Source organism: Rhyacophila brunnea, unplaced genomic scaffold (assembly GCF_057557595.1).
Source record: "Rhyacophila brunnea isolate RB1 unplaced genomic scaffold, BYU_Rbru_1.0 scaffold_13, whole genome shotgun sequence".
NCBI classification, from domain to species: domain Eukaryota; kingdom Metazoa; phylum Arthropoda; class Insecta; order Trichoptera; family Rhyacophilidae; genus Rhyacophila; species Rhyacophila brunnea.
Genome location: NW_028232785.1, coordinates 36,169,465 through 36,194,188, shown reverse-complemented (window position 1 = coordinate 36,194,188; position 24,724 = coordinate 36,169,465). Strand labels below are relative to the sequence as shown.

The window sequence follows — 24,724 nt, the reverse complement described above, 5'->3', positions numbered from 1 at the left end:
TATTTTTAGCGAAAATACCTTCATATTTCTTTATCGCTAGTCCGATAAACGAATTAATTGATATTTGGACAATCTATGACGTCGAAAGCACTATAAAGACTTTTACGATTGTTATCAAACTTGTACCACCTATAGGTATTAACTAATTGCTTATTTTTATTCTATTAAATGATCAAAATTTTCCGGAAAAGCCAGGAAATGAACGGCTTTTCTGTGATTGGTCCAAAATTTTGGCTCTTAGCTCTGTAGATGAGGTAGAAAGATCTCCCATTGGTCCATTTTTCGAATGACGTCAAAATCTCGGGTTTTTCCCGCTGTGGGTCGATATAACGTCCTACATTTCATCTACCGTTAGTCGCCGATTTTTCGATATTGCCGGGAGGTTGTGCCTGGGACCGATCTGAATTCGCATAGTTTTTGAATATTCTTCGATATATTCAATCGCGGATATTACCGACGCGTCATAGGTCTGACGTCATAAGTGGATGACGTGCAGTTCGGTTTGACAGTTGATAACGTAAACAATACTGCGTCACGTCATTATTCGCGAAGTTTATTCTCGCGATATAATTTTTTTTTGAAAGAGCATAGCTCTTTAAAGTTTACGGTCGGCGACTCATAGTTATAAGAGTGTAATCGTACATAAATTAAATATAAAATAATTATAATTAATTAATTTTATCTAATAATTAAGTAAATAAGTTTTATAAAATAATTAACCAATTATTTGGAATTAAATTAAAGTGTATAATTGTCAATAAACAATTAAATAAAATAAATTTAACAACCAAGAATAAATTAATAAATAATTTAAACTGAATTACCACAAGGAGTTTTTATTTTGAAAATAATCAACAAAATATTTTATGAAAAACATCTGATACTAAGGAAAGTGACAGATAGTCAACTGTCTTTGACGATTACGTAAATATTTACGAAAATAAATTCGATTTGAAAGTCAATCGGATAATTAACAACCTAGACACTAACCTATTACTAGGTGGTGATTCTAAACAATATAAAGTTAAATAATATTGATTAAGTGTATTCCAAAAGTGTCAATCAGGAACGTTAGTTGATCACCCTCTCCCTCAATAGTGCTGAGCTAGCCAAACAAAGGTTCTTAATCGGTCCGAGGGCAGGACCGGTTTAAGATAGAGTACCTTTGAGACTATTCCGGGACCGGGGTGAACGACAGTAGGTAAGTGTATAAATTCTAATGGATTTACATTTTATACTATTCCATTGGAGTAGTTTTTTTGTGACCCGTGTTTTACCTTTCGGTATCGTCAGGCGCTATATGCACTCACCAAAAGGCAAATAAACAACGAAACGAATAGGTACAGTAAACTCTCGCTAATATAACAAATTAACACAATAAAGTAGGTAAACAACTTTATTAGTGACCTACCTATTAGGTCATTACTTAGGTCTTTACCAAAACTGTTATCATCATAAAAAAAATTTATCATCCACAAATCTATACCAGTGAAACCGGGGTAGGGAGGGGGGTCGGGGCCGCACAGCCCGATCCGACCTCCGCGCTCAACTCTCTAGTCGACCGGGCGTCAATTATGCCCTCGTAGCGTGCCGTCGGCAGAACGCGTGAGCCACACGACCAGCTTCCACCCTTCGAGTAGCTCAGAATACTTCAAGGCGGTCAATAGAAGCTGGTTTTTAGTTCGGTAGAGCACGTTCAGTGTAAGGTTAGGTTAGGTTAAAGATGCAGGATTGACAGTTGGTTATGTTGGATCTTCCCAATGAAACACACGTGGTTCGTAGCACAAAGTTTATATTTATCAATTGGGTTCGCACAAAAAAAAAACATATACCACACAATACACAATTATTAAGTTTTCACAGTTTATAAATTTTGAACAGCCCTAAATTTTTTTTAAATGGGCGCCGTAGGCTGTCAATTAAAATCTAAGGATCTAATCCTTCCACGTTTGTAACACGTGAACGCTAACCGGATAGCTTCCTGTCGATACAGAAATCGTTTTCAAAGAAAGTAGGTAAAAACGGGACAAATTATATTTTTTTCACAAAGTCGACTCGAAGCGGGTCACGAAGACCGTCGGCGATCGAAGGCGGGATCTTACTGCGTTGCCAGCCTGGATACCTCGGGATGCCGTCCCTGTCGCTGTCCCTCTCAATCTACCCCTGAACATTCACCTCTCTCTATCATTCTCGCCCGCGGCGAATGTCTGGCCTTTGCCTGGGTTTCACCGTAAGGGTCGTCCAAGTTACCTTTTTGCCAGGTAGATTGAAAGTTACAGCAATTTCGAAAAATTGAAACCAAAAGAAGCAACATTTATGTTGATTAATATGAGCATCGTATTCATACAGCGACGATAAAAGAACTTTGGCTTGGCGGAATATAGGAAACATGAATGTGGCATCCATAACTTTGCTCGTACTTTAACCATAAAGGGGTCCTCCATGCACGTAGAAACGTGGAGGTATCAAGCGACCCTATTCAGATTCGAGCGAAGTGCCCATTCTGTTTCCCGCCATCGTCCCTCTATCCTCGCTCGTATTACCGCGTCTCGAATTACCTATACATTGAAACACAATTTTGAACAACATAGCGGCGTGCTCTTTGTTCCGTTTACTTTATTGACGGTGACATGACCAACCTCAATAAGTTTACATATAATGGGCCCTTCTTAGGGTCAGTTTACAATTTTGTTCTCGCAAGTAATTCATTACAATTCAACAAAGGCATCAGGGCGTCACCATGACCTTTAAATCAGCAATGAGCAACCTAAGTTGACATAGCTTTTTTTTCAGACAGGAAATATAATTCGTATAAGAAATTTACATTACAAGACCGGACGTCATTGTCCGCCTCCGTATCCTGCTTGAAGAGCTTATTAATTAACCTTATTAATAACGATCCTCTTCCATTACAAAAAAAAATTTTAAACAATGCCTTTCGCTACATGTCGCACACGCCTCGAGTCTCCATGACGCAGCTACATTCGCGACTTCTATTTTAGGCTTACAACTTTTATGGTTGTAAGCAAGCACTAAACAGCACTCACACACGGCTATTCTGGGTCCTCGCCATTTGGTCGCAACACCCAACCGTTTACCATTACTTTGGGTTTACCAACGAGACTATCCCCTACCATTCATATCCCGAGGGAGGGTCGATAGACGCCCCTAGCTGAGGCGAGTGGTTCAGACAGACCTTTGCGTGGTCGATCCCTCGCCCACATGCTCAGAGCGTGAACATTGCCCCCCATCGTTCAACCACCAGCAGAGTATACCTCGCTGCAGCGCCCCCGCGGTGGACAGTGATAACCAGCCTCAGTATATCCTGTCACCTAAGTAGCGGTTACAAAAACAAAACACAATCTTACAAAGTGGAATCTGGCATGAACGACATCGTTACAGGCCCATCACCTTCAGTTCGCTACTAATCACGCTCACCGGTGTCCTTACGCGGTGATGCCACATTCACGAGCCCTGAATTATGTTTTGACAGACATAATCACAAAGCAACATCCATTACACATTACAATAAAAAAAAAGAAAACAATTTAACAGCAATCAACTTCTAGGCGGAACCCTATCATTCCTGCCTCACTAGGCTAGTAACAACATCTTTTTAAATTACAATAGAAATTCAAGACAAAACTAGGATGAAAACTACAATTACAATCATCAAACAAAGTATAAAACCTTAAAACTCGTCCCTCCGCCATGAGGTGACCCTGATGCAAGCTTCCTACCTACGTTTCGAACCGCAAGAAGAAGGCGAGTAACTGAAGTACCCACATCGCTAGGTTGCAAGCGATTGCGTCAATGACGTTTTCGGCTCGTATGGCGGCAGTCCGTGCTATTTTGGTATCTACCTGTTTATTTTTACGCACCGTTTTACGTCGTGTAGTCTACGGTGGCTATCTCCAACCGATTTCCGTGGTCTGAAACCCCCTAGATTTATATCCTTCTCGGTGAAGGCCTCCCCTTGCACCTTTATATAAATACCTTGAATTCGTAACTATAAAGGTAGAATGAAATTAGATTTTCTGGTAATTCGGGTAGACACAACGACGCCATTCTGTCTCGCGGCTAAGCGAGCGAATGCTGAAGTATCGCCCTTTCTGACACGGCTGAAAGCCTATTGTTATCTATCACGTTCGCTAATTTTTCACAACAATGTTTCGGATTCACGTCCGCTAGCTCTTAAAGATTCATCCTCACTCAGCAATATACAATTCACGAGAAGGTTGTGGCATTTTGACCCTGCATGTCAAATTACTAGAATATCCGGCCACCGATCGATAAGGGACCCTCAACACATAATAAAAATACACCTCAATACTGCCCTCCGCTAGTCGTATCTCGATGAAGAGTCGACAAGCGGCCCCTGCGGTAGTGAGAGGGTCTGTGCCGACAGAGGTTTACCAACGGACTCTAACACAAGGGTGAGAGGGTCTTACCGAAGGCGTACGAGCCGGCCTCCCACACACTCGCCGGAGTGACGAACGGCGCCCCTCAATCAATCACTCCCGACAGAAGACAAAACCAAGGTGCCACAATAAAAAAACAAATTAAGCTTCGGCTCGCTACCCATTCATGCACGGCGGAATGACTCGGCCGGCACTACCCTTCGCGATCTAGGCTTCCTCTCGACACACGCGTCACGTCAAGTCTCCCGCTCACGATCGGTACCATTACCTAGATGCAAGTTACTTCCACAGTGGGCTCTCGCAAGATGGCGCGCGTAGCTAAGACTCATCTCGTCGACTCGCGGCAGCTCATCCTAACACCTCTATTACCACCTAACGGACGCGCACACTAAAAATCGTACCCTATATTCATCACCCGTATCTACATGCGTACATACATACATCCTTTCTGACACGGCTGAAGGCCTGTCGTTATCAACTACGCGCGCTAAGTTATCACAGAGATGCTGCGGATTCACGTCCGCTAGACCTCAAAAATCTGCCCCCATCACACGACACCAACTCACGGGACAGTTGTGGGGGACACACCACCCATTACTAGAATATCCGGCCGCGATCGACTATTGACTCGTGACACAAAGAAAATACAAATAAAATACAAACACAATTACGGCGTATCTGGTGCGAACAGATTCGTTACACACCGACGCCCGCCGCATCACTACTCTATCGCGCACACTGGCACACGTGCTCAGTGTCACTACATTCGTGAGCCCACCTTAATCCTGACAGATAGACGACAGATGCCCCCTCGATCAATCCCCGATCGAGAGACACGGTCCTACCTCAACGAGTCAACCAACCAGCCGACGGCGCCATCATCTAGTCAACCGCCCCGCAAGAAGATGCGCGTAGCTAAAACCCATTCCGTCGGTCCACGGCAGTCCATCCCAATACCTCCATTCCTCATTAACAAACGTTCCTCGCTAACGACCGTCACTACTTCACATTGCATTCATATACGTTCATACATGAGCCGTCAGTAGGTAAATTAAACTAGGCAAAATTTATGGGATACAATTAACAAAATGTGCTTAGAAAACAAAATTAGAAATTGAAAATAAGTATTCATGGTTATCTTATCATACTTAGTACACCATCCCTCCGTACTAAATACGCAATACAGAGTCATCAACCTGGCCAAGGTAGATTTATAAATGATAATTAGGATCCATTTTCAACATTCTCATCTCATCTTAATTGAGTGAATAAGGTCATTGATATTTAATTAATCTATTTTATTCCGTCGTGTTTGACGACATCGGTTAATGTAGTACTAAGCTGCGGCATATACTGTAGTTAAATTGTAGGTCTAACAACAAAATGACACATCAATAAGACATACACAGCAATGATAATAATTAAAGGCCGGATCTTTCGAGTCTTTAACCGTCAACCCATAAAAAAACACATTAAAATGGTGGACGAATCCAATATCCTAAGGAGACTTTTGCCCAAATGATTCTTAGTATGGATTTCTACAATTAGTCAGTTGTTTTTTCTGGCAGCTCAGGTGCGATGATAATTATTGTAATTAAAATAATCGTCTTGCCAATATTATAATGCGAAGTGTGGCCACTTCAAACGAATTCAAATTCGCAAATCGCAATTAAAAAGATCGCATTACAAAATTGATGTTTTGTTTTATTGCAGGTAAGTAATGGTAAACCATTTTTATAAACTGCGTGTAGAATATGTTTTTCATAATTAAATATCGAATAGCTTTTGCGTACCTACCATTAATATAAATACAAATATTGAAAGATTTTGTCCGCTGACCCGTTTTATGTTCTAAATGTATCATATTGATACCTATTAGTATTACCAAGTGACAATACCGATATCGCAAAAGTACCTACATATCTTTTATTTTGTTAACTGTTAATTCATGGTGGAACTGCATTGTATAATTGTTTAATTTAATAAAACGCAATTTTTTGTAGTACTTGTACCACTTTTAATCAATAAATTAGGACCGGTTTCGTCCGCCTCAGAGGGAAATGAGTTCAGCCTTTATGCCTTCAGTTGAAAATGTCCCTCTGAGGCGGACGAAACCGGTCCTAATTTATTGATTAAAAATGGAATAAGTACTACAAAAAAATGCGTTTTATTAAATTAAACAACAATACCTACATATCGATAAAAAAGTCATATACTTATTTATTTATTTAGATATTTAAGTATTTTGAGGATGCTCTGCCCAATCTGGTCTATTTGATTATAAACTATTGACATTGAAGAATTTCATCAAATTGATCGTAAGAAATTTCCTCTTCAAAATACCAGTGGCGTACGGTCTATACATATGTAGATGCGAGACATCCCTGGAAATATTCGTTTGAATAATTAAAATACCTACTATTATAATATTGTGTATTGCATAAGCCGTAATTGCATTTTTCTAAAAGGTTTGCAGTATAATATTACTTCAGATTTTCACTTATTGAATAGGTTTATTATAAATATTACGTATTACGTTAATATATTTAGATTTAGAATATTCCAGAGCTACTAATCCGCAATGCCACACACTAAACTACTCACCGTGATTAAATTAGTTATAAGACCTTGAGTAGATAAAATGCATGTTACAGACCTACAAACTTATCTGAAGAATGGGATGGGGGAGCCATTGTTGAAAACTACCTAATCAAGACTCGTAATTGGACAAAATCTGACATTTTTCAAATTTTGACCAATTTTCAAAATGGCGTCCTATGGTAGTTCGTAGTTCCATTTTTGGCCATTCTACAGGTAAGTTTGTAGGTGTGTAACGTTAAAAAAAAGTCCCGCCGTCCCATTTAATACTTCAGATTTTCACTTAGTGATTGTATTGCGTTAATATTTATTGTTGTTTAATTAAAAAAACGCATTTTTTTGTAGTACTTATTCCACTTTTAATCAATAAATTAGGACCGGTTTCGTTCGCATCAGAGGGATATTTTCAACTGAACAAGGGAAGATTCAGTTGAAAATGTCCCTCTGAGGCGGACGAAACCGGTCCTAATTTATTGATTAAAAGTGGAATATGTACTAAAAAAAAAAATGGAGCCATTGTCGAAAACTACCCAATCAAGACTAGTAACTGGACAAAATCTGACATTCGAATGAAATTTTCAAAATGGCGTCCTATGGTAATTCGTAGTTCCATTTTGGCAATTCTACAGGTAAGTTTGTAGGTGTGTAATGTTAAAAAAAGTCCCGCCATCCCATTTAATTCATTGTACGCTAAAGGCGCGCCGATTAGGTGGCCATTCGACATAATTAGCATTATATTTAAATGTTGTTATTAAAAAGTAATTATCTGATATATGATTATATTATGTATTTGATTTAAATACTTACATATTATAAAGTGTAAAGAACTATTCATCACATAAAACGACTAGTACCTAGAATCTAGATACATATTTCATTAAAACACTTTATATGTACTTTCGTACTTTTTCCACATTTATTCCATAATGTTGATATTCAACCGATTTTATCCTAATGGACATTTTCAATTGAATAACAGTACAAAATATAGGTAGGTACATATTATTGCATAAAAAGTCACTTAAGTATAGAGGACGTGGGAGTCGATTGTTTACTTGAACTAACTTGTTGGTGATATTTGTCCTTATTTATTAAATGACTGATTTATATACATTAAGAAATAGCGTAACTTCAAAACTGTGAAAAATTTGCTGTGTTTAAAATTCCACATAGGTGTATGTATCAAAAAAGGTTCCCGACCAATGACAAAAACTTGAAGACGATTTTATTGCTTTTGTCGCATGATACGTACAAGAAGTCCACAACTTAAAAATGAATTATTTTCCATACGATAGTATGTATCATCATCAGCTGTAGTATATACCAATATTGTATATAAATTTATGTTTACATTTTAGATATAATAGTGCAACCATCTATAATACCGTGGATTTACAAGAATAAAATTACAAAGCAAAGGATAATCTTTGCAATGTGCTTTTAAAACAATATGAACGGCAGGTTTACATAGGTCGTAAGTGCATTTGCTAGTCACGCAGCCTTCGCTATCGAGGCTTGATAATTATATATTATATACTTACACAATATTATATATGTGACATATTATAATATTTATTAATATTATATTTCATCCATTGTTGTTATTTTTAAGTTAATAAGTCAAAAGAATAATATCAACTAAGATTTAATAACAATAAACAAAAATGCAAAATGTACAAAGTGTTTAAAAGTACCTTATATACCTTCTAGAGGAAAGTGGTATAATGGTCCCTATATCTAACGGGTACGAGTCGCAAAAATATTAATCAATAAATTCCAATTGATTTATGTTTTGTACTAGGTATTCTATTAGTCATTATTTACGACCGGGTTATGCCTTCTGGCTTCTTCGTGCACTATGCGCATCACCGATCGTAAATGCACATTGACATAATAAAAGATTGTTAAAACCTTCTTACCTATTAGTAAAGGATCAAGTAAAAAACAAATTTTGATTATCTGAAGTGTTTGTGAAAACCCGTAATGAATATATTACATACTATTAATACATTCAATAGGTAAGCCCGTTAAAACGTCATTTCCCGTAAACAATGGAACCAGCTAATGTGAAATATCACGAAATATACCTACTCACTAAATAAAAACAAATAAACAATTTTAAGCTTAAGAAAATACGTAGATCAGTTAACAAACGCGCAGGTTAAGTTTTTTTTGTTTTTTCTACCATATTACTATAACATCAAATTATAGTTTCATGTGTGAACTCCCAGATTGGATAAAGCAATGAACTATTAGAACCAAGGTCAACTTGTTAAGGCAAATGGTAGGCACTGCAACTGTGTTATACCTATTTATATCTAATATTTTCTTGATAAAATAATTTATTATCAATGGTATTAGGTACTATATATACACAATGTATCAATGTCGACTAATTATGATTGTATCATTTTGATAACTTCCGAAATAAATAATTATATCGGGTTTATATATTTCATTGAAATAATACTATGATATATAATTTATAGTATTAGGGAGTAGCAATTAACAGAAAACGCATGTACTTACATATTTTGCATGATGAATATAAAGTGTTTGAAAATGGCCTATAAAAATGTCAAAAAAAACATTACAACATCAGTACCTACCTATATATTAAAATTGAATATCTCAGTATGTCCAACCACTTGCTTGAAACACAAAAGTACGATTTGAAGTATCTTTCGTACGAAACTTTTTCTAAAGGGTTTCATTAACCACGTAGGTCCGATATTCCCCATTTTACCTATCCATAAATCCATATAATATAATAATATGTTTTCATATTATATATTTTCGTAGTATCAACATAATATACGAAATCATTCAGATTTGGTACGATTTTAATAATACACTAGCTGTCAGGTCCTTCTCATTATGGGAGCAAGTGTGATTTGTTATTTGATAGTGAAAATAAAAGTAGTTTAGTAGAAATTTTAAACTTTGATTTCAATAATAGGTATATAAAAAGTGGAATATTATTAAATATTATAGATATTACTATTAACAACTAATTCTTCCACTCTATACGTAAGCACTTCATTAATTTCTCTAAATAGTATAGTATATCTACTAATAGCAGCGTTTCTATATAATTAAGTATCGATAAAGTCTCTTGCACATATTATCAATATCATTTATTTCATATTTCATTGTACCTACTACATCGTACAACTTATTTTTCTGAAAAACATAGGTTCCATAAATTATTAACGCATTTTTTAATTAAAAAATGTTGTAATATTCGAGTCCGTCCCAAAAAAAAAAGGACTCCAGATGTCCGGTGTCTAATAATAATACACAAGCATTACAATACGAAAATAAACAACAATATGAAATATGAATTAAAATTAAAGTGTTATATTGGCCTGGTCGTTCCTCCGTAGGGGGTCTCCTTCCTCCATCTTCTCCAGTTAGGGCCTGTTAGGCGCTAACCGGCTGGGTGGCGGTCTGGCACCGCGTCGTCCGCGCCGCGATGGCGTACCACGCCTCTCCACGGACATTTCGTGGCCGGCATCCCTCTTGGTCCGCGCCGTCTTCTCGCAGATACACCGCACGGTACATTCGATAACTTCCATCAAGTCCGTATCGCAGTTATTCATCGTAAAGTTATAAATAAAATTTAGTATTTAAAATTTATTATTAGTGTCACTGATCCTTATTTGCACGCACTGACAATTGTTAGTATTGCAAAATTAACAGAAAAAATATAAACTTGAAAAAATAAAATATGTCCAACTGACAGATGACAGCTGTCAAAAGCGACAAATAACAACACTCACAACCGATCCAAGATGGCGGGTGTCAACAGACTCAGCATTTTCAAGATGGCGGACGATCACAACACCACAAGCGTCAAAATTACAGTCGTCAACCACAACAACCGTCCTCCCACTGTCACAAATGTCAAAATGTCACTGTCCACGTCAACTGTCTAATACTTTAAGCACACTAAATTTATAACACTGAATTTAGCACTGACTCTTCATTTCAGGATATCGGTTCGGTGGAGCTCCTTCAGTTCTTCACTGCCCTATTTCTGACAGATGCTTGCCAACATGACAAGTACTGTCACAGGTCCACGTTGGGCTCGCCAAACTTGACACCCCGGAAGTCCGGGTAGGGAGGGGAGTCGGGGCCGCACGGCCGATCCGACCTCAGAGCTCGACTCGCCGGTCAACCGGGCGTCAATGAGGCCCTCGTAGCGTGCCGTCGGCAGAACGCGCGAGCCACATGACCAGCTTCCACCCTTCGACTAGCTCAGAATAGTTCAAGGCGGTCAATAGTAGCTGGTTTTTAGTCCGGTAGAGCACGTTCAGTGCACGGTAGGTCTTGACAGTTGGGGGTAAATGCAGGATTGACGGGATGGAAAAATGATGAACGCACGTTGTTCGTAGCACCAATCGTTGCCGAAAGTTTTATTACCTAATTAGTTAGGTTCACGAAAAAAAAATTACACAACACACATTACATACACAACACAATATTACTACACATTAACAATTTCACACTTTATAAATTTTTAACAGCCCTAAATTTATTAAAAATGGGCGCCTAGGCTGTCAATTAAAAATTAAGCTTCCACAGGGCACACAGCCTGTCGCGTTTGGGAGTCTTACGCTAACTAACTTTCTACCTGCCGTGTTGCGGCTAGCTCTCCTTCTTTTGAGCTTTATCGCTGTCTCTTTCAATCTACCCCTGAACGACCACCCCTCTCTATCATTCTTGCATGCGGCGAATGTTTGGCCTTTGCCTGGGTTTTACCGTAAGGGTCGTCCAAGCTACCTTTTTGGCAGGCAGACTGAAAGTTACAGAGATTTCTAAGAATTGAGCCCAAAAGAAGCAACATTTATAGTTGATTACTAAAGAGCATTTTATGCATAAAACGGCGATGGAAGGATTTTGGCGGGATATGAGAAACATGAATGTGGCATCCATATCTTCGCTCGTGATTTACTATTAAGGGGTCCTCCATGCCCGTAGAAACGTGGAGGTATCAATTGTATATTTGCATAGTAGAAGCTGTTACCTTATGGCAGTGAAATTTAATGCTGCTCTGGTCTTTTCATTTTCTGATGTTTTAAAATAACTCCACAATATTGAAACAAGTTATAATTTTTTGGGGTGTCTTCACAGCCTTTCTGGTGTTTATCATTTTGAAGTGTTTGTATTTGTCTTCACCAATAACTTTTTTTAAAAAATCACAGGGAATAATTTTGGTTCAAGTTTTTCTGTATGAAAATGGAGACCAAGCTATACATATCAACAGACGACGTAATAAAATAATGACTGACACCTTATTTTATCAACCAAAAGTTGAAACGGCCAACTACTATGCTATGACCAATTCATAAATAAAAGCACCATATCTATGTATTAATTAAATACATAGAAATAGATATGTACCTACATATTATACATATTCGGCGTAAAAACCTCAAAAATGTTAATCATGCACGACTATTGCCACTCGATTACTAATAAATGGTAGGTAGGTACCTACCTATCATACATTTTTTTCACTTAATGTGACCTGTATGGGCATTGGTTAATAATAATCGCTGGCAAGCTACGAGGGTGGGTCAATAATTCCTTAGAAAAAAGCATTAAAACAGGTTTTATTTTTGTATTTTTTTTTTATTTCTCAACATAATTTCCTTGGAGCTCAATACACTTGGTTAGACGTTTCTCAATTTTTTTTAAACCGTCAGAAAAATAAGTTTTCGGAAGGTCCTCAAAATAAGCATTTGTCCGATCGATGACTTCTTCATTTGAAAAAAAACGTTGTCCACTTAGCCATTTTTTTAAGTTTGGGAAAAGGAAAAAGTCACTGGGGGCTAAATCTGGCGAATACGGTGGGTGGTCGACCAATTCGAACTTCAATTCTTCAATTTTAGCCATTGATCGTAAATATGTGTGAACACGGGCATTGTCCTGATGAAAGAGGATTTTTTTCCTGTTTAAATGAGGCCGTTTTTCTTCAATTTTGTTTTTTAGCTGGTCCAATAAAGATACATAATAATCCCCTGTTATTGTTTTTCCTTTTTCCAAATAGTCAACGAAAATAATTTCACGTGCATCCCAAAATACAGTAGCCATAACCTTACCAGCTGATTTTACGGTTTTCGCCTTCTTTGGACATGGTTTGCCTTCGCAATCCACTGCTTTGACTGTTCTTTCGTCTCGGGAGTATAGTGGTGTATCCATGTTTCATCTACAGTCACAAAGCGACGAAAAAATTCATCCGGATTGCGTTGCATGAGCGACAACAGGGCTTTAGAGGCCACCACCCTACTGCGTTTATTGTCGACTGTGAGCAAACGCGGCACCCATCTTGCAGAAATATTTTTCATGCCCAATTTGTCATGTAAAATAGAAATGACGCTACCTTTTGAGATCCCTGTAACCTCAATTATCTCACTCAACTTTAATCTTCGGTCACTTAACACCATATCGTGGATTTTATTGATCATTTCTGGTGTAGTCACCTCTACAGGACGTCCTGAGCGTGGTTCATCCTTTGTTGATGTACGACCACGTTTAAATTCATTTAACCAGTTATAAATAGTTGCAAGTGAAGGAGCAGATATGCCGTGAACTAAATCCAACTCATTTTTTATTTCCTTTGCTGTTAACCCTTTTATATTAAAATGTTTAATAACAACTCTAAACTCAATTTTCTCCATTTTCCATTTTTCCATTTTCCACAAGCAAATTTTTTTTTTTAAATGTACGAGAAACACACAACAACCCGACCAATCTGATTGAAACTTCGCAGCATACTGAATCGGTAGTGCCGCTGCATGAAAACAAACCGCTTGCAGTACTAGTCGCGCCACCTGTCGGCTTTTCTAAGGACTTATTGACCCACCCTCGTATATTATTTCGTCTAGGTATCTTATAGGTTCAAAATGCTTGGGTGACTAGGTACAATGAAATAATGGCGTTGCGAAAACCTTTATAACATTTTTTAGTCTTGGGACATCTCTCAACAGCAGCCTCAAAATGATTGATTCCTTGCTATAATTAGAAGAGAGGCGATCTTCCTGTTTTTTTATCTTCACAGAATTATTAAACTCATTATTTCGTTCTTCCAGTCAGCTTTGAACGTAATATTAGATTGATTAAGGGCATTAAGGCGAGATATAGATACCTAGGTACCTAACTTGCCGACAACACCGAGTTGAGTCTTTATTTTAATTGAGGCTTTTCAGCGATTAGGAATGCAGTATATGTATGAATAGAATAGTTACCTAAATTATAATAATACTTATATTATAAGTACCCACATATAATTTGATTTTTTACGGCGTATTGAAAACCTGTGTTATTAAAAATCTATAAACCTTATAGAGATAGGTACCTATCTTCTTCTTATTGTGCCATCCCCTAGCGGAGGTCGACCACCACCAAGGCGATCTTATCTTTGTCGTATGCTACCCGGAACAGTTCGGTGGAGCTGCACTCGTACCAATCACGGAGGTTATTAAGCCACGAAATGCGGCGCCGTCCTCTGCTACGCTTCCCATTGATCTTTCCTTGAATGACAAGTTGGTGAATGCTGTATATGTGTCCTCTCATAATGTGGTCGAGGTATTGTAGTTTCCTGGTTTTGATACTACGTAGAATTTCTCGGTCCTTCCCCTTTCGATTGAGAACTTCAACATCTGTCACCCGGTCAGTCCAAGGAATTTTGAGGATGCGTCTATACAGCCACATCTCGAAAGCTTTAAGTCTCCGTGACATCTCTTGGTTTAGCGTCCATACTTCCATGCCATAGAAAAGAATTGAGAGCACATAACAACGTACCATACGCAGTCTCAGACCTAGGTTAAGATCTCGATTGCTAAGGAGGCGTCTCATTTTGAGAAAGGCGCTCCTTGCGATCTCAATTGTAGTTTTTATTTCCTGAGACTGGTCCCATTTCTCATTGACCCATAATATCGTTGTTAGGCAAAAAATACAGCAAATCATTAATAGGTAATTAATAATTATTATGCTGTGTTATAATATGAATCATTATTTTTTACTGTTTATGTGTTAGCAGATCTAAAAAACTATAACGAAGTGATCGTATACTATTTTAAGCCTTTAACTTCCAAGTCGTATTTCTGATATAAATTTTATAAGCCCCACATGCCTATACGCTGAAATGATTCATTATTTTTCTATGTTACTTAGAGAAGCTTCATACATCGATTGGCGTAGGCCGTAGCGTATCGTTATACCGTACAATAGACAAAGGGTTAAGTTGACGATTATTCGTTATATGAAAATATAATATATTATGAATTTTGCAGCAATGTGAAAATAGATTACGGCAAAGCAATAATTCCTTACGGGGCATCCCAAGTTTTCTAATGCAGCTCGAAGACGGTGAATTCCCATAACACGGGTAAGTACAGCGCAATTATTTTTTACTCTAGTAGCTTAAAATGTAATGACGTCATTCTTTAGTTCCTCGATGGCTCCTCGTACCTACAGCCAGCGTTGCCATGTCTACTGAAATTTCAGTAGATCTACTGATATTTTTTGCCAATATACTGAATTTTTGATTATTTTTCGAAATTCATGAAATCTACTGATATTTGGCTATTTCCCATATTTTTAAGTCAACGATGGTGAATTTATTAATAAAGTTGAAAAGATTTACGCACGCCTTTGTTGATTTGGATACACGCTTCTAAATTAACAAAGGATGCATTGTTACGCTACCCAATACCGGCATTTTAACCCACTGACATCATCATTGCTTAGAAAATAATAAATTAATACCTACCTATTATTATTTATTACGTAAAACGTCACACCATAACGTAACATGACTCAATAATCATTATATTTTAATGCTATGCTATGTGTGACCAGCAAAAATAAAATTTAATGGGGATGAACAATTGCATCATTGTTAAGTGATAAACTGATAAGAAGGAAACCGAAGAACAAGAGACATTATTCAAACATTTCAATCATTGTTAGTAAAAAGGGTTTTTGTCCACAAATATTTTTTTTAGAACGCAAAAAAACTTTTTTCTTCTGGTTTCAAATATTTTTCTTATGCACGTAAGTTCGAATGAATGATACTTTTTGGATCCGGCTCAGGTACATAAAGTAAATTTGAACATTTAATTTGGTTAGGTATTAATTACTGAATAGCAATTTAAAATTTTAGGTCAGGTTTCCCTTTCGTTTCGTTGAAGAACCTTTCAGCAAGTAAAGGTGAATGTACATAATTATATGATATAACAATTTATAAGTCTTCCGATTAGTGAGAGCGCCACATGCTGATTTTGATAGGTATATCATTCAATATTTTTTATACTGTGGTGAGCTTAGTACTAAATTCGAAAACCGGACAATTTATGGTGGCATATCTATAACTAAAACTTTCTCATGATATTTAGAATGAAAATAAAACTGAATAAAACATCGCGAATGGAGAGATTTCCTTTCTATAACTAGGGATTATTTTAATTACACCAAACAATTGGATCTCGAAACTCGAACAAGGAACAACTGGGTACCTACCTAGTACCTACTTTTTATAGTTTTGTTTTCATCAGATTGTTTAGAGTTTAGACAGTCGAAAATGGTTTCTACTGTGCCCTTAATTTTCATCAGTTTTATTCTAGCATTCTCCGATAGCAGCAGTTATAGCAATATTAAAATTATTAATACAAGTTCGTTAATATTGATACCTATTATTTTTGAACTTCTTAAAATATTTTTCCTGATTCATTTGTTATTCAGAAAACATTTTAAATTGTCCTTAGTAGTAATCGTGAAACCAGTGATATAAAAATAACTAGGTGCCTACTTAAGTGTAGTGATAAATCGTATTATAAACTAACATTATTTTGTGTAGAAAACAATAATAACGAAAACAAACAATAAATAAAACAATAAATAGATGGTGATGAATAGTTTTATTATTGTTATTTTATTTCATAATTATTATTACAAGACCATACTATTCTAAAGTAGCATCAAGATCGTTTGTTATCTGCACAAGGTGAGTTCTTTCCTTATTTTTAAATCATACCTATCTGATATACTTATTGCATTTTCTAAAACCTACTAATATTTGTGTTTTCCATAATATTTGTGAGTAAATTCATGATTATGTTAATAGTAAACTTGACATGATTAATGCACTGAAATGAAATGAAATGCAATGAAAATTTGGAAAATAAGTTTGCAATGGAATAATTCTTGAAGCCCTCGCTAATTATTTTTGAACTTTCTGAATTTTTTCTAAAAAAAACGAGACGTTAATTACCTTACGCGGTATTTTACTCTAAAAAAACGAGACGTTAATTACTTTACGTGTAATTTTTTGAAAATCCAGAAAAGAATTGGTCATTCAATGAGTAGGTATTCAGAATCTGAAATCTACTGATATTTTGTCAAATCTACTGAATTTTTTTGTCACATTCTACTGAAATTTTAAATTTTGACTTGGCAACACTGCTTTCTGGCACTGAGCAGCAGTGTTGCCAAGTCAAAATTTTTAATTTCAGTAGAATGTGTAAAAAAAATTCAGTAGATTCGACAAAATATCAGTAGATTTCTGTTTTAGGAAAAAAATTTCGCCGCGGGCCGCAGGTTCCCAATTTTTCATAGTCGGCTTGTTTTTTTTAGGAGAAATAATTTGCCGCGGGCCGCAGGTTCCCAGATTTTCATAGTCGGCTTGTTTTTTGGAAATGGAGAAATATCAGTAGATTTCAGAAAATATCAGTAGATTCAGTATATTGCCAAAAATATCAGTAGATCTACTGAAATTTCAGTAGACATGGCAACGCTGTTTTCATCCGCGTGAACATAGACAATATAAGTAAAATGATTATCGAAGGCGTAGAAAGTAGGTAAACCGGAAACCGTTTAAGTTTTGACGTTTGGTTCACTGTTCCTGCGAAAATCAAACCATTCTCTGACCATCAGAAATGGTTTGGTATGAAACTTCAGACCAGTTCTGAACCGAAGTCAGCTGTTCAGTGAATCGTTCAGCTGCCGAAACCCAATTCATTGGAGGTTCGCCTAAATAGGTACATAGATTGTTTACCAATACACATACATTGCTCTCAATGAGTTGTTATGTTAATCTCTTAATTAATTAGTTAAAACTAATTTTTATTTCGTCGCCTTTTAGTGCGACCTTCTCTCTTATGGCAACACTTAACTATTTTAGTAACGTTTTCGTGAGCTGTCAGCTGTCACTGATGCCAATTACTGTTCATTCAATTTACGTAACATTTTAAAAGATGGAAATTAAAAGTGAACCGGCAGACTTTGACACCGATCCCGGAACATCATTCAGTTCTATCTATATACCGATAAAACGCTCGCACAGCCCGGAAGGACAAACGTCACAATCATATTTTATTCAACAATTCCGTATCGAGCATTCGTACGCCGCCATTTTGGAGGTAATATAATATGTTTATTATTAAGTATATCTAATTATTGTACAGTGCTTGACGCATACCAATGAAGGCGCAGAACCATTTGTTTGAAACACAACGCGTACAATCATTCGGTCATACTATCATATTAAATGAAGTGTGGACAAGTAGTACACCACATGCCACGCGTTGTTTCTTCTTAAGAAAACAGTTACCATGTACACAGCTTGTCAGTCAGTGTATTTGATTAATATGTTGTCGGTTCGCAGTAAAATACATTATATATTTATATATCTACCAAGATTGGCGTTTTGGTAATTACAACCTTCGGTACAAGACGGTTATGGAGAAGCTAGGCGGGAACCGCTCTAATTGTCATAGCTGATGTTGGCATACCCAATTTTTGAATTCAAGAATGATAACCTAACGTAACTTAACCTAAACTAGCCCAACCTTACAAATAATACAGTATATCGGCTATTTTCAAAATGTGTTTGCTGCTGGTTTCCCCATAACAACTTGTACCCAATCTACGTAATGAAGGGTTTTGAGTACAGAACAGAGTAATAAATAGACTTCTGTTATGCTATAATACCCCGAATACACTACCTTTTGATGCAGGGGTTTTTTTCTTTTTGTTTCTTTGTTAAACACCACAACAGGCCGTGAAGCCCAATAACAGTGGCATAACTCCCAAGCTATCTATTAGATTATGTAAATATATTTTTAACCTTACTGGGTCGAACCCGGAGCTCCCGGATGGAAGGCGAGCGCCTTACGCACTGCACCACGCGAGAGTTTTCTACGAAAATGAACCTCACATTATAGTCGTGCAATAATGTGTGTTGCAACCTTACAATACACCAATATTGAATGAGCGTCAGTGCCTAAGCCGAGAGCAGTTGTCAGAACGAAATACAAGTGTATTCTTGACATGTGTTTATTTTATTCCATAGTCTTCCACACCTTAGATCGGTTGCCTCTTACTCCACACCCGTTAGGTATTTCAGTCCTCATTAATTCTGTGTTCCCTGGTGTAGGGCACCCGGTTTCCTCCGGGCATAGGGCAACATATCCTACTTAGCACCCTTTCTCGAAGACATTCGATGCAACGGCCTTGGTGACGTCAAAGTTTATACGTGAGTCTATAATATGTGTAGATAATAATTATTTTTGTACGACAGGTGTGGAATGTTTCAATTCAGAACCTACGCCAAATTTGTGTTATGTGGTATCGTCGTTTGCAGGTGTGGACATTCAATTAGGATCCTTATACCTATACACTGTGACGTATAGCTTCATATGTAATTGTATAGGTCAGTTGTTTGAATGCAGATATAATATATTTACGGTGACGTCCCGTGGGGTTTGGCAGGTTATGCATTGTACAGATGCGGCACATTTTAAAAGGCGGCGAATGAAGGATCCAATGAAAATATCAGATATATTCATAAAGAAGACGCTGCTGTCGCTTCATTAGAAAGTTTGAAGTTATAATAGTTTTAAAAATCATATCGGGCCGTCTGAGCTGGTCGCCACAAAGGCCAAGTATTTATAAAATATATACAAATTGTGGCGTCATATTGCAACTGTGTAGTTTTCTTCACATGGATTAGTTTGTCCGTATTATTTTAGCTTTGTTTTTACATGTTATACCTATGTAAATTAATAAGAATCATTTATTTTTGTTGATTCCGGGCTTCAATAGCTATAAAGTGTCACTCTAGAAGTTGTCGAAGGCCACACCATTTTCCTCGCCTATAGGACGTCGTCGAAATTGCAACTTTCTGGGCGAGCCGTGCATGAAAAAAGGTGCCCCATGCTTTGCATTTCACCACACTCACAGGTTTGGTCATCGGAGAACCCCCACTTCACCATGTTGTCTCAAGTGCGCCCTACCATGATTGTCAGTCTGTTTAGGGCGTTCCATGTACGGTACCCGAGACTGGCTCCGGGTAGGAGATGCTCTGTTGGCTTTACCCAATCTTTGAGACCCTCAGAGGCTAGGTTCGTCTTCCACGCGGATAGTCTATCTTCTTCGGGTAGGAGCGTCAGAGGTATGGTTGTTGCCAAGCTTCTTCTGGATTTGAGGCTTGTTTTGTACATTTGATACACATGGCATGACGTTTCGCGGGTCCCTCTTTTGGGCTGCCCTTTCAACTCGGGTTATAGTTTAGCGTCAGATTGGCTAGGTGGGGTGGGGATTCCTGTAAGCACTCGAACTTTGGTTACAGGTGTGGGTTTTAAAGACCCCGTTATGATCCGGCAGGTTTCGTTAAGCGCAGTGTCCAGATGTCTCGTGTGCGCAGACTTGTACCATACCGGACAGGCGTACTTAGCCACCGACTTCCATAGTGCATGAATTGAGACCCTGAGTGTATGTGGTTGAGCTCCCCACGTATTGCTACTTAGTTTTCTCAGGATGCTGTTCCTTGCTTCTGTCTAATTTTTGTTATTAATGCAGTGTTGCTTATAGGACAGCGTCCAGTCTAAGATGATTACCAGGTATTTTGGACGGTTTGTGGGTTCATTTGTGTGTCATTTGTCATATCGCCTCTTCTCATCTAGAAGAGGATCCGCCGAACAGACCCTCGCTCCAATTCTGTTAAAGAACATTACAATTCTGCCAATCTCTTCCGTCCTACCCACCGCCAAGGCACTCGCATTCTCGAAGATATCCTGTGTTGTTTATATTTTGGGCATTGTACTGCTATATGTACAATGTCCTCCAAAACATCACATTCATTGCAAAGTTGCGGATCGCTTCTTCCCATGAGGAAATCAAATCGTTTACCGCTTGTAAGCTCATTTCTCTTCAAATGAAACTCTACAAACCAGGACAACAAACGTGGAGATAGTAGAATGGACTTACTCCGTTTTCCATTTTCTAAGGATGTTCTGTGGTCAAAATGTATCCATTGACAATTTGAAACTAAAAGTTAAAAGTGGCCGCATTCTAAGTCTACTTTAAGGTGACACTGTATTTATATTGGTCTGGAATAGGCTTAATGATTCAATGTTATACAACGATATCTCGTCAAACACATTATTTATTTTATAAATATATTAATGACAGTGCATACTTACTATTTTGTTTATAGGTTGACATCAAACCTGATGTGGAAATAATATGTGAAGTTGATCCTCTTCTCAAAGAGACTGACAATGAAAGCAGCCATACGTTCGTCGAATCTAGGGAACGCCCAAATCCGTCTTTGGTGAGTATTATTTTTTCAGATCTAGGTTCGTGCCTAATAAGTTCATATGGGCCTCATCAGAGTAGAGGTTTGTATTAACATATTTTTGTTTTTACGAAAAATGGATGTCAGCCCTTTGTTCAACCTGTTAGGTCAATATATTCTCATACACAAATTGAAAAACAATATGTATACTTGCCAGACCTAGGACTCAAACCTGGGACCCACGACGGTGTAGGCCGACGCTTAAGCCGCGTGGCCATCTTGATACAATTGTTCGATTACTAGACACGCGTACACCGCCTCGTATTGTTGCGAATTATTGACGCATAATATACTTATAAGTGGAAGATATACAGAAATAGTTTGAAAATATATCTGGCAAGTCACTATAAATTATGGAAAGGTGATTATATACGTAACTGTGTATCAGCTTTTTTTTGATCCAACGAATAATTCACAAGATTTATGAATGTTTGAACATACATAATTTGAAAACACTTCTGGGAAATATATAACCAATAGAAAAAAATCTTTTTTGACACCCACTAAGCATCGACCCTGCATCTTGGAATTTGCGCCGACGCTCATTGAACACAGTGGTATAGGCATCTTATCTAATTGCGACGACGAACTCTGAACTCTCAATTTTTACAATATTCTCTGAAGCGCTTTCTAAATTGAGTTATTATCGGCAGTTAGATTTTGTATTTTAAATCAAAATAAGTATTAATTACATTAATTACAAACTGACGTCACGGATCACTTGAAGATGTTGTAACTTACTTGAAATTGCTAATAATTTAATTTACTATTTTTGCCAATCTGCGCAGATCCATTTGGCACCGTGTGTTTTGTGAATAACGATGACGTATTCGACACGTTGCAGATGGACGGGTTTTTACGTGAGAGCCTGCTTAACGCGGCTAACACTATGCTTTGCACTTCTTATTGGTCGTACACTCATGGCTGAGGATCGACATTTTTGTGTTTATAGATTTTTTCAGTTTTGGAAAGCGCTTATGAGCAGGTATTTAAAAGACCAATAGTTAAAATTTCTCGTAATTAAGCATGGCAGTCGTAGGATAGTGGTAATGCACAGTGCGCGATACCCAAGATACGCAGTTTTGATTCTTACTTTTTTCGAAAAATAATTTCTCTATTGGCAATATTTTCTCATGAGTGTTTATAAATTATGTATGTTTAACATGGTATGATAAATACTTATCGCACCCTGAGATCTATAGGGTCGCAACTGCAAAATTATCCAAAAATGTACACATAATTTATTTTTTCACACGAAAAAAAACGCAGTCGATTAGATTCGTAATACCGATTGTTCAGTTATCAGCCGAACGCGCTGCCTTTACGCCACTGTATGATACTGCAATCGTGACGATTATACACTATAATATTATAGGTAAGAATTGTTCCGTTGCCTAGGCAGCGAATTTATTATTGTCAGCAATTTGCAATTCCTTACCTAAACAAACAATTAAACGTCAGAGTGACAGTTGGTACTTTAAAAATAAAAAAAAACGATAAATAATTATATAATTTATAGAAATAAACCAACGGCGCTTCAATAGGCGGCCCGATTTCTTACGTGTGTAATTTAACAAGATGATTAAGAGCTAGTCGAAGAATCTAGGTTATCGCAAGTTTTGTTCTTGTTTTGTTACGCAAAAGAAGTATAACTTCTAACGTGAATACATAAGTACACACACCGATTATTTTTATTAGTCCGACATTGAAATATATGATATTTCATATCATACTGATGATTAAGTTATTTTTATTGTCCTCTTTTATTTCTATATGTTCTATATTATTTTTATTAGTTTTTTTATTTCTTCAATAAAAGAATTTTTATATTAAAACTATGAAGCCGCATCTGCAAGTATGTTCGTCAATTCTAAAACTATATGGCCGCAACTGCTAAAATCCACAATATAATTTTTAAAATATATTAATATATTTAAGAACTACAGGGTAAAGTAACAAAAGAATTCAAACATGGTACAATTTTCTGCAGTCTACTGCAATTAATTAAATTGTAGTTAATTATTTAACATTCAAACTCAAATTACTCACGATCATGTTATTTGCAGTTACGACCCTATAGATCTCAATGTGCTATATGTTTACAAAAAGTACGAAGCTTACGAATGTCTTTCGGTGAGTATACACACACTTGCCAAATGCAGTCGTACATTGGTGGCAGGTCTTATCCAGAAATGGATTGACTCTGGCTGATCATAATGGCGATACTGTTACATAATATTATTAATCATGTTGTTATTTTCAGGAGTGTGGAGACAGCTTGATCAATATAAGGTCGGAGAATGATAATGAGGTGTTCATCATCAAACAAGAATTTGTTGACGAAACAATTCGCCAAATCAATAATGAGAATCCTCAACCCGGCTCCTTGGGTCGACAATACAGCCCAGTAGACCAGGTACGTTCATTTACAGCTTCACTAATAACACAACTTTTAAACATTTTTTTTTATATTCGAATAATCGATATCTACATGGCATTAAAATTAATATGGTCACCAGAATTATTCTCAAGGAAAAAAATTCTGGTCACCCAATTTGGATGTCATTTATTCGAGAACTGCTGGGTGTATATCGCGAACAATAATGGTTTCCATTGGGTTTATCAGCATAAACCAGTTACTCCACGAAGTATTACAGGAATTAATCCAGATATATCAAATTGCACGACCTTGGAGGAGGTCCATTTTTTGAAATCAACTAAAGCAATCGTTTATAATCGGTTCACGAAAGAAAATAAGTGACAATCGTGTCGTACTCACCTCATCAGGCGGCGGAGGACGCCGCTGCGCGAACTTCTGATTTTGATCGATTTACAATGCTTGAGACCACTGTAGCGAGAGAATGCCTCATCTGAGTACTACAGTAACAAACCATTTAATTGGCACCAACAAAAATGCCTGTGTACGAAATAAAAAACAAAAACTTGGTGGAGCTAGTAGTAGTAATTCTGACTGACACTGGAAATAAAAAACCGTTAAGTTATGGGGAATATATAAAACAAGCGTGGTTAAATTGCTCCTACGACCTTTTTGAAAAAATTT

At 37.1% G+C, this 24,724-nt stretch overlaps 2 protein-coding genes across 2 annotated transcripts in view; both read left to right on the top strand.

Moving 5' to 3' along the window:
* Positions 1 to 24,724, top strand: part of LOC147077406 (uncharacterized) — a 264,249-nt gene that overhangs the window by 113,738 nt on the left and 125,787 nt on the right. The window lies entirely within an intron of this gene.
* The window catches only part of LOC147077410 (uncharacterized), a 53,950-nt gene continuing 47,450 nt past the window's right edge, over positions 18,225 to 24,724 (top strand). The window contains exons 1-3 of the mRNA XM_085941682.1: positions 18,225 to 18,445; positions 21,523 to 21,639; positions 23,927 to 24,079. Of these exons, the coding sequence (XP_085797808.1) occupies positions 18,281 to 18,445; positions 21,523 to 21,639; positions 23,927 to 24,079 (435 nt within the window). The 5' untranslated portion in view covers positions 18,225 to 18,280. The remainder of the gene's footprint in view (positions 18,446 to 21,522; positions 21,640 to 23,926; positions 24,080 to 24,724) is intronic.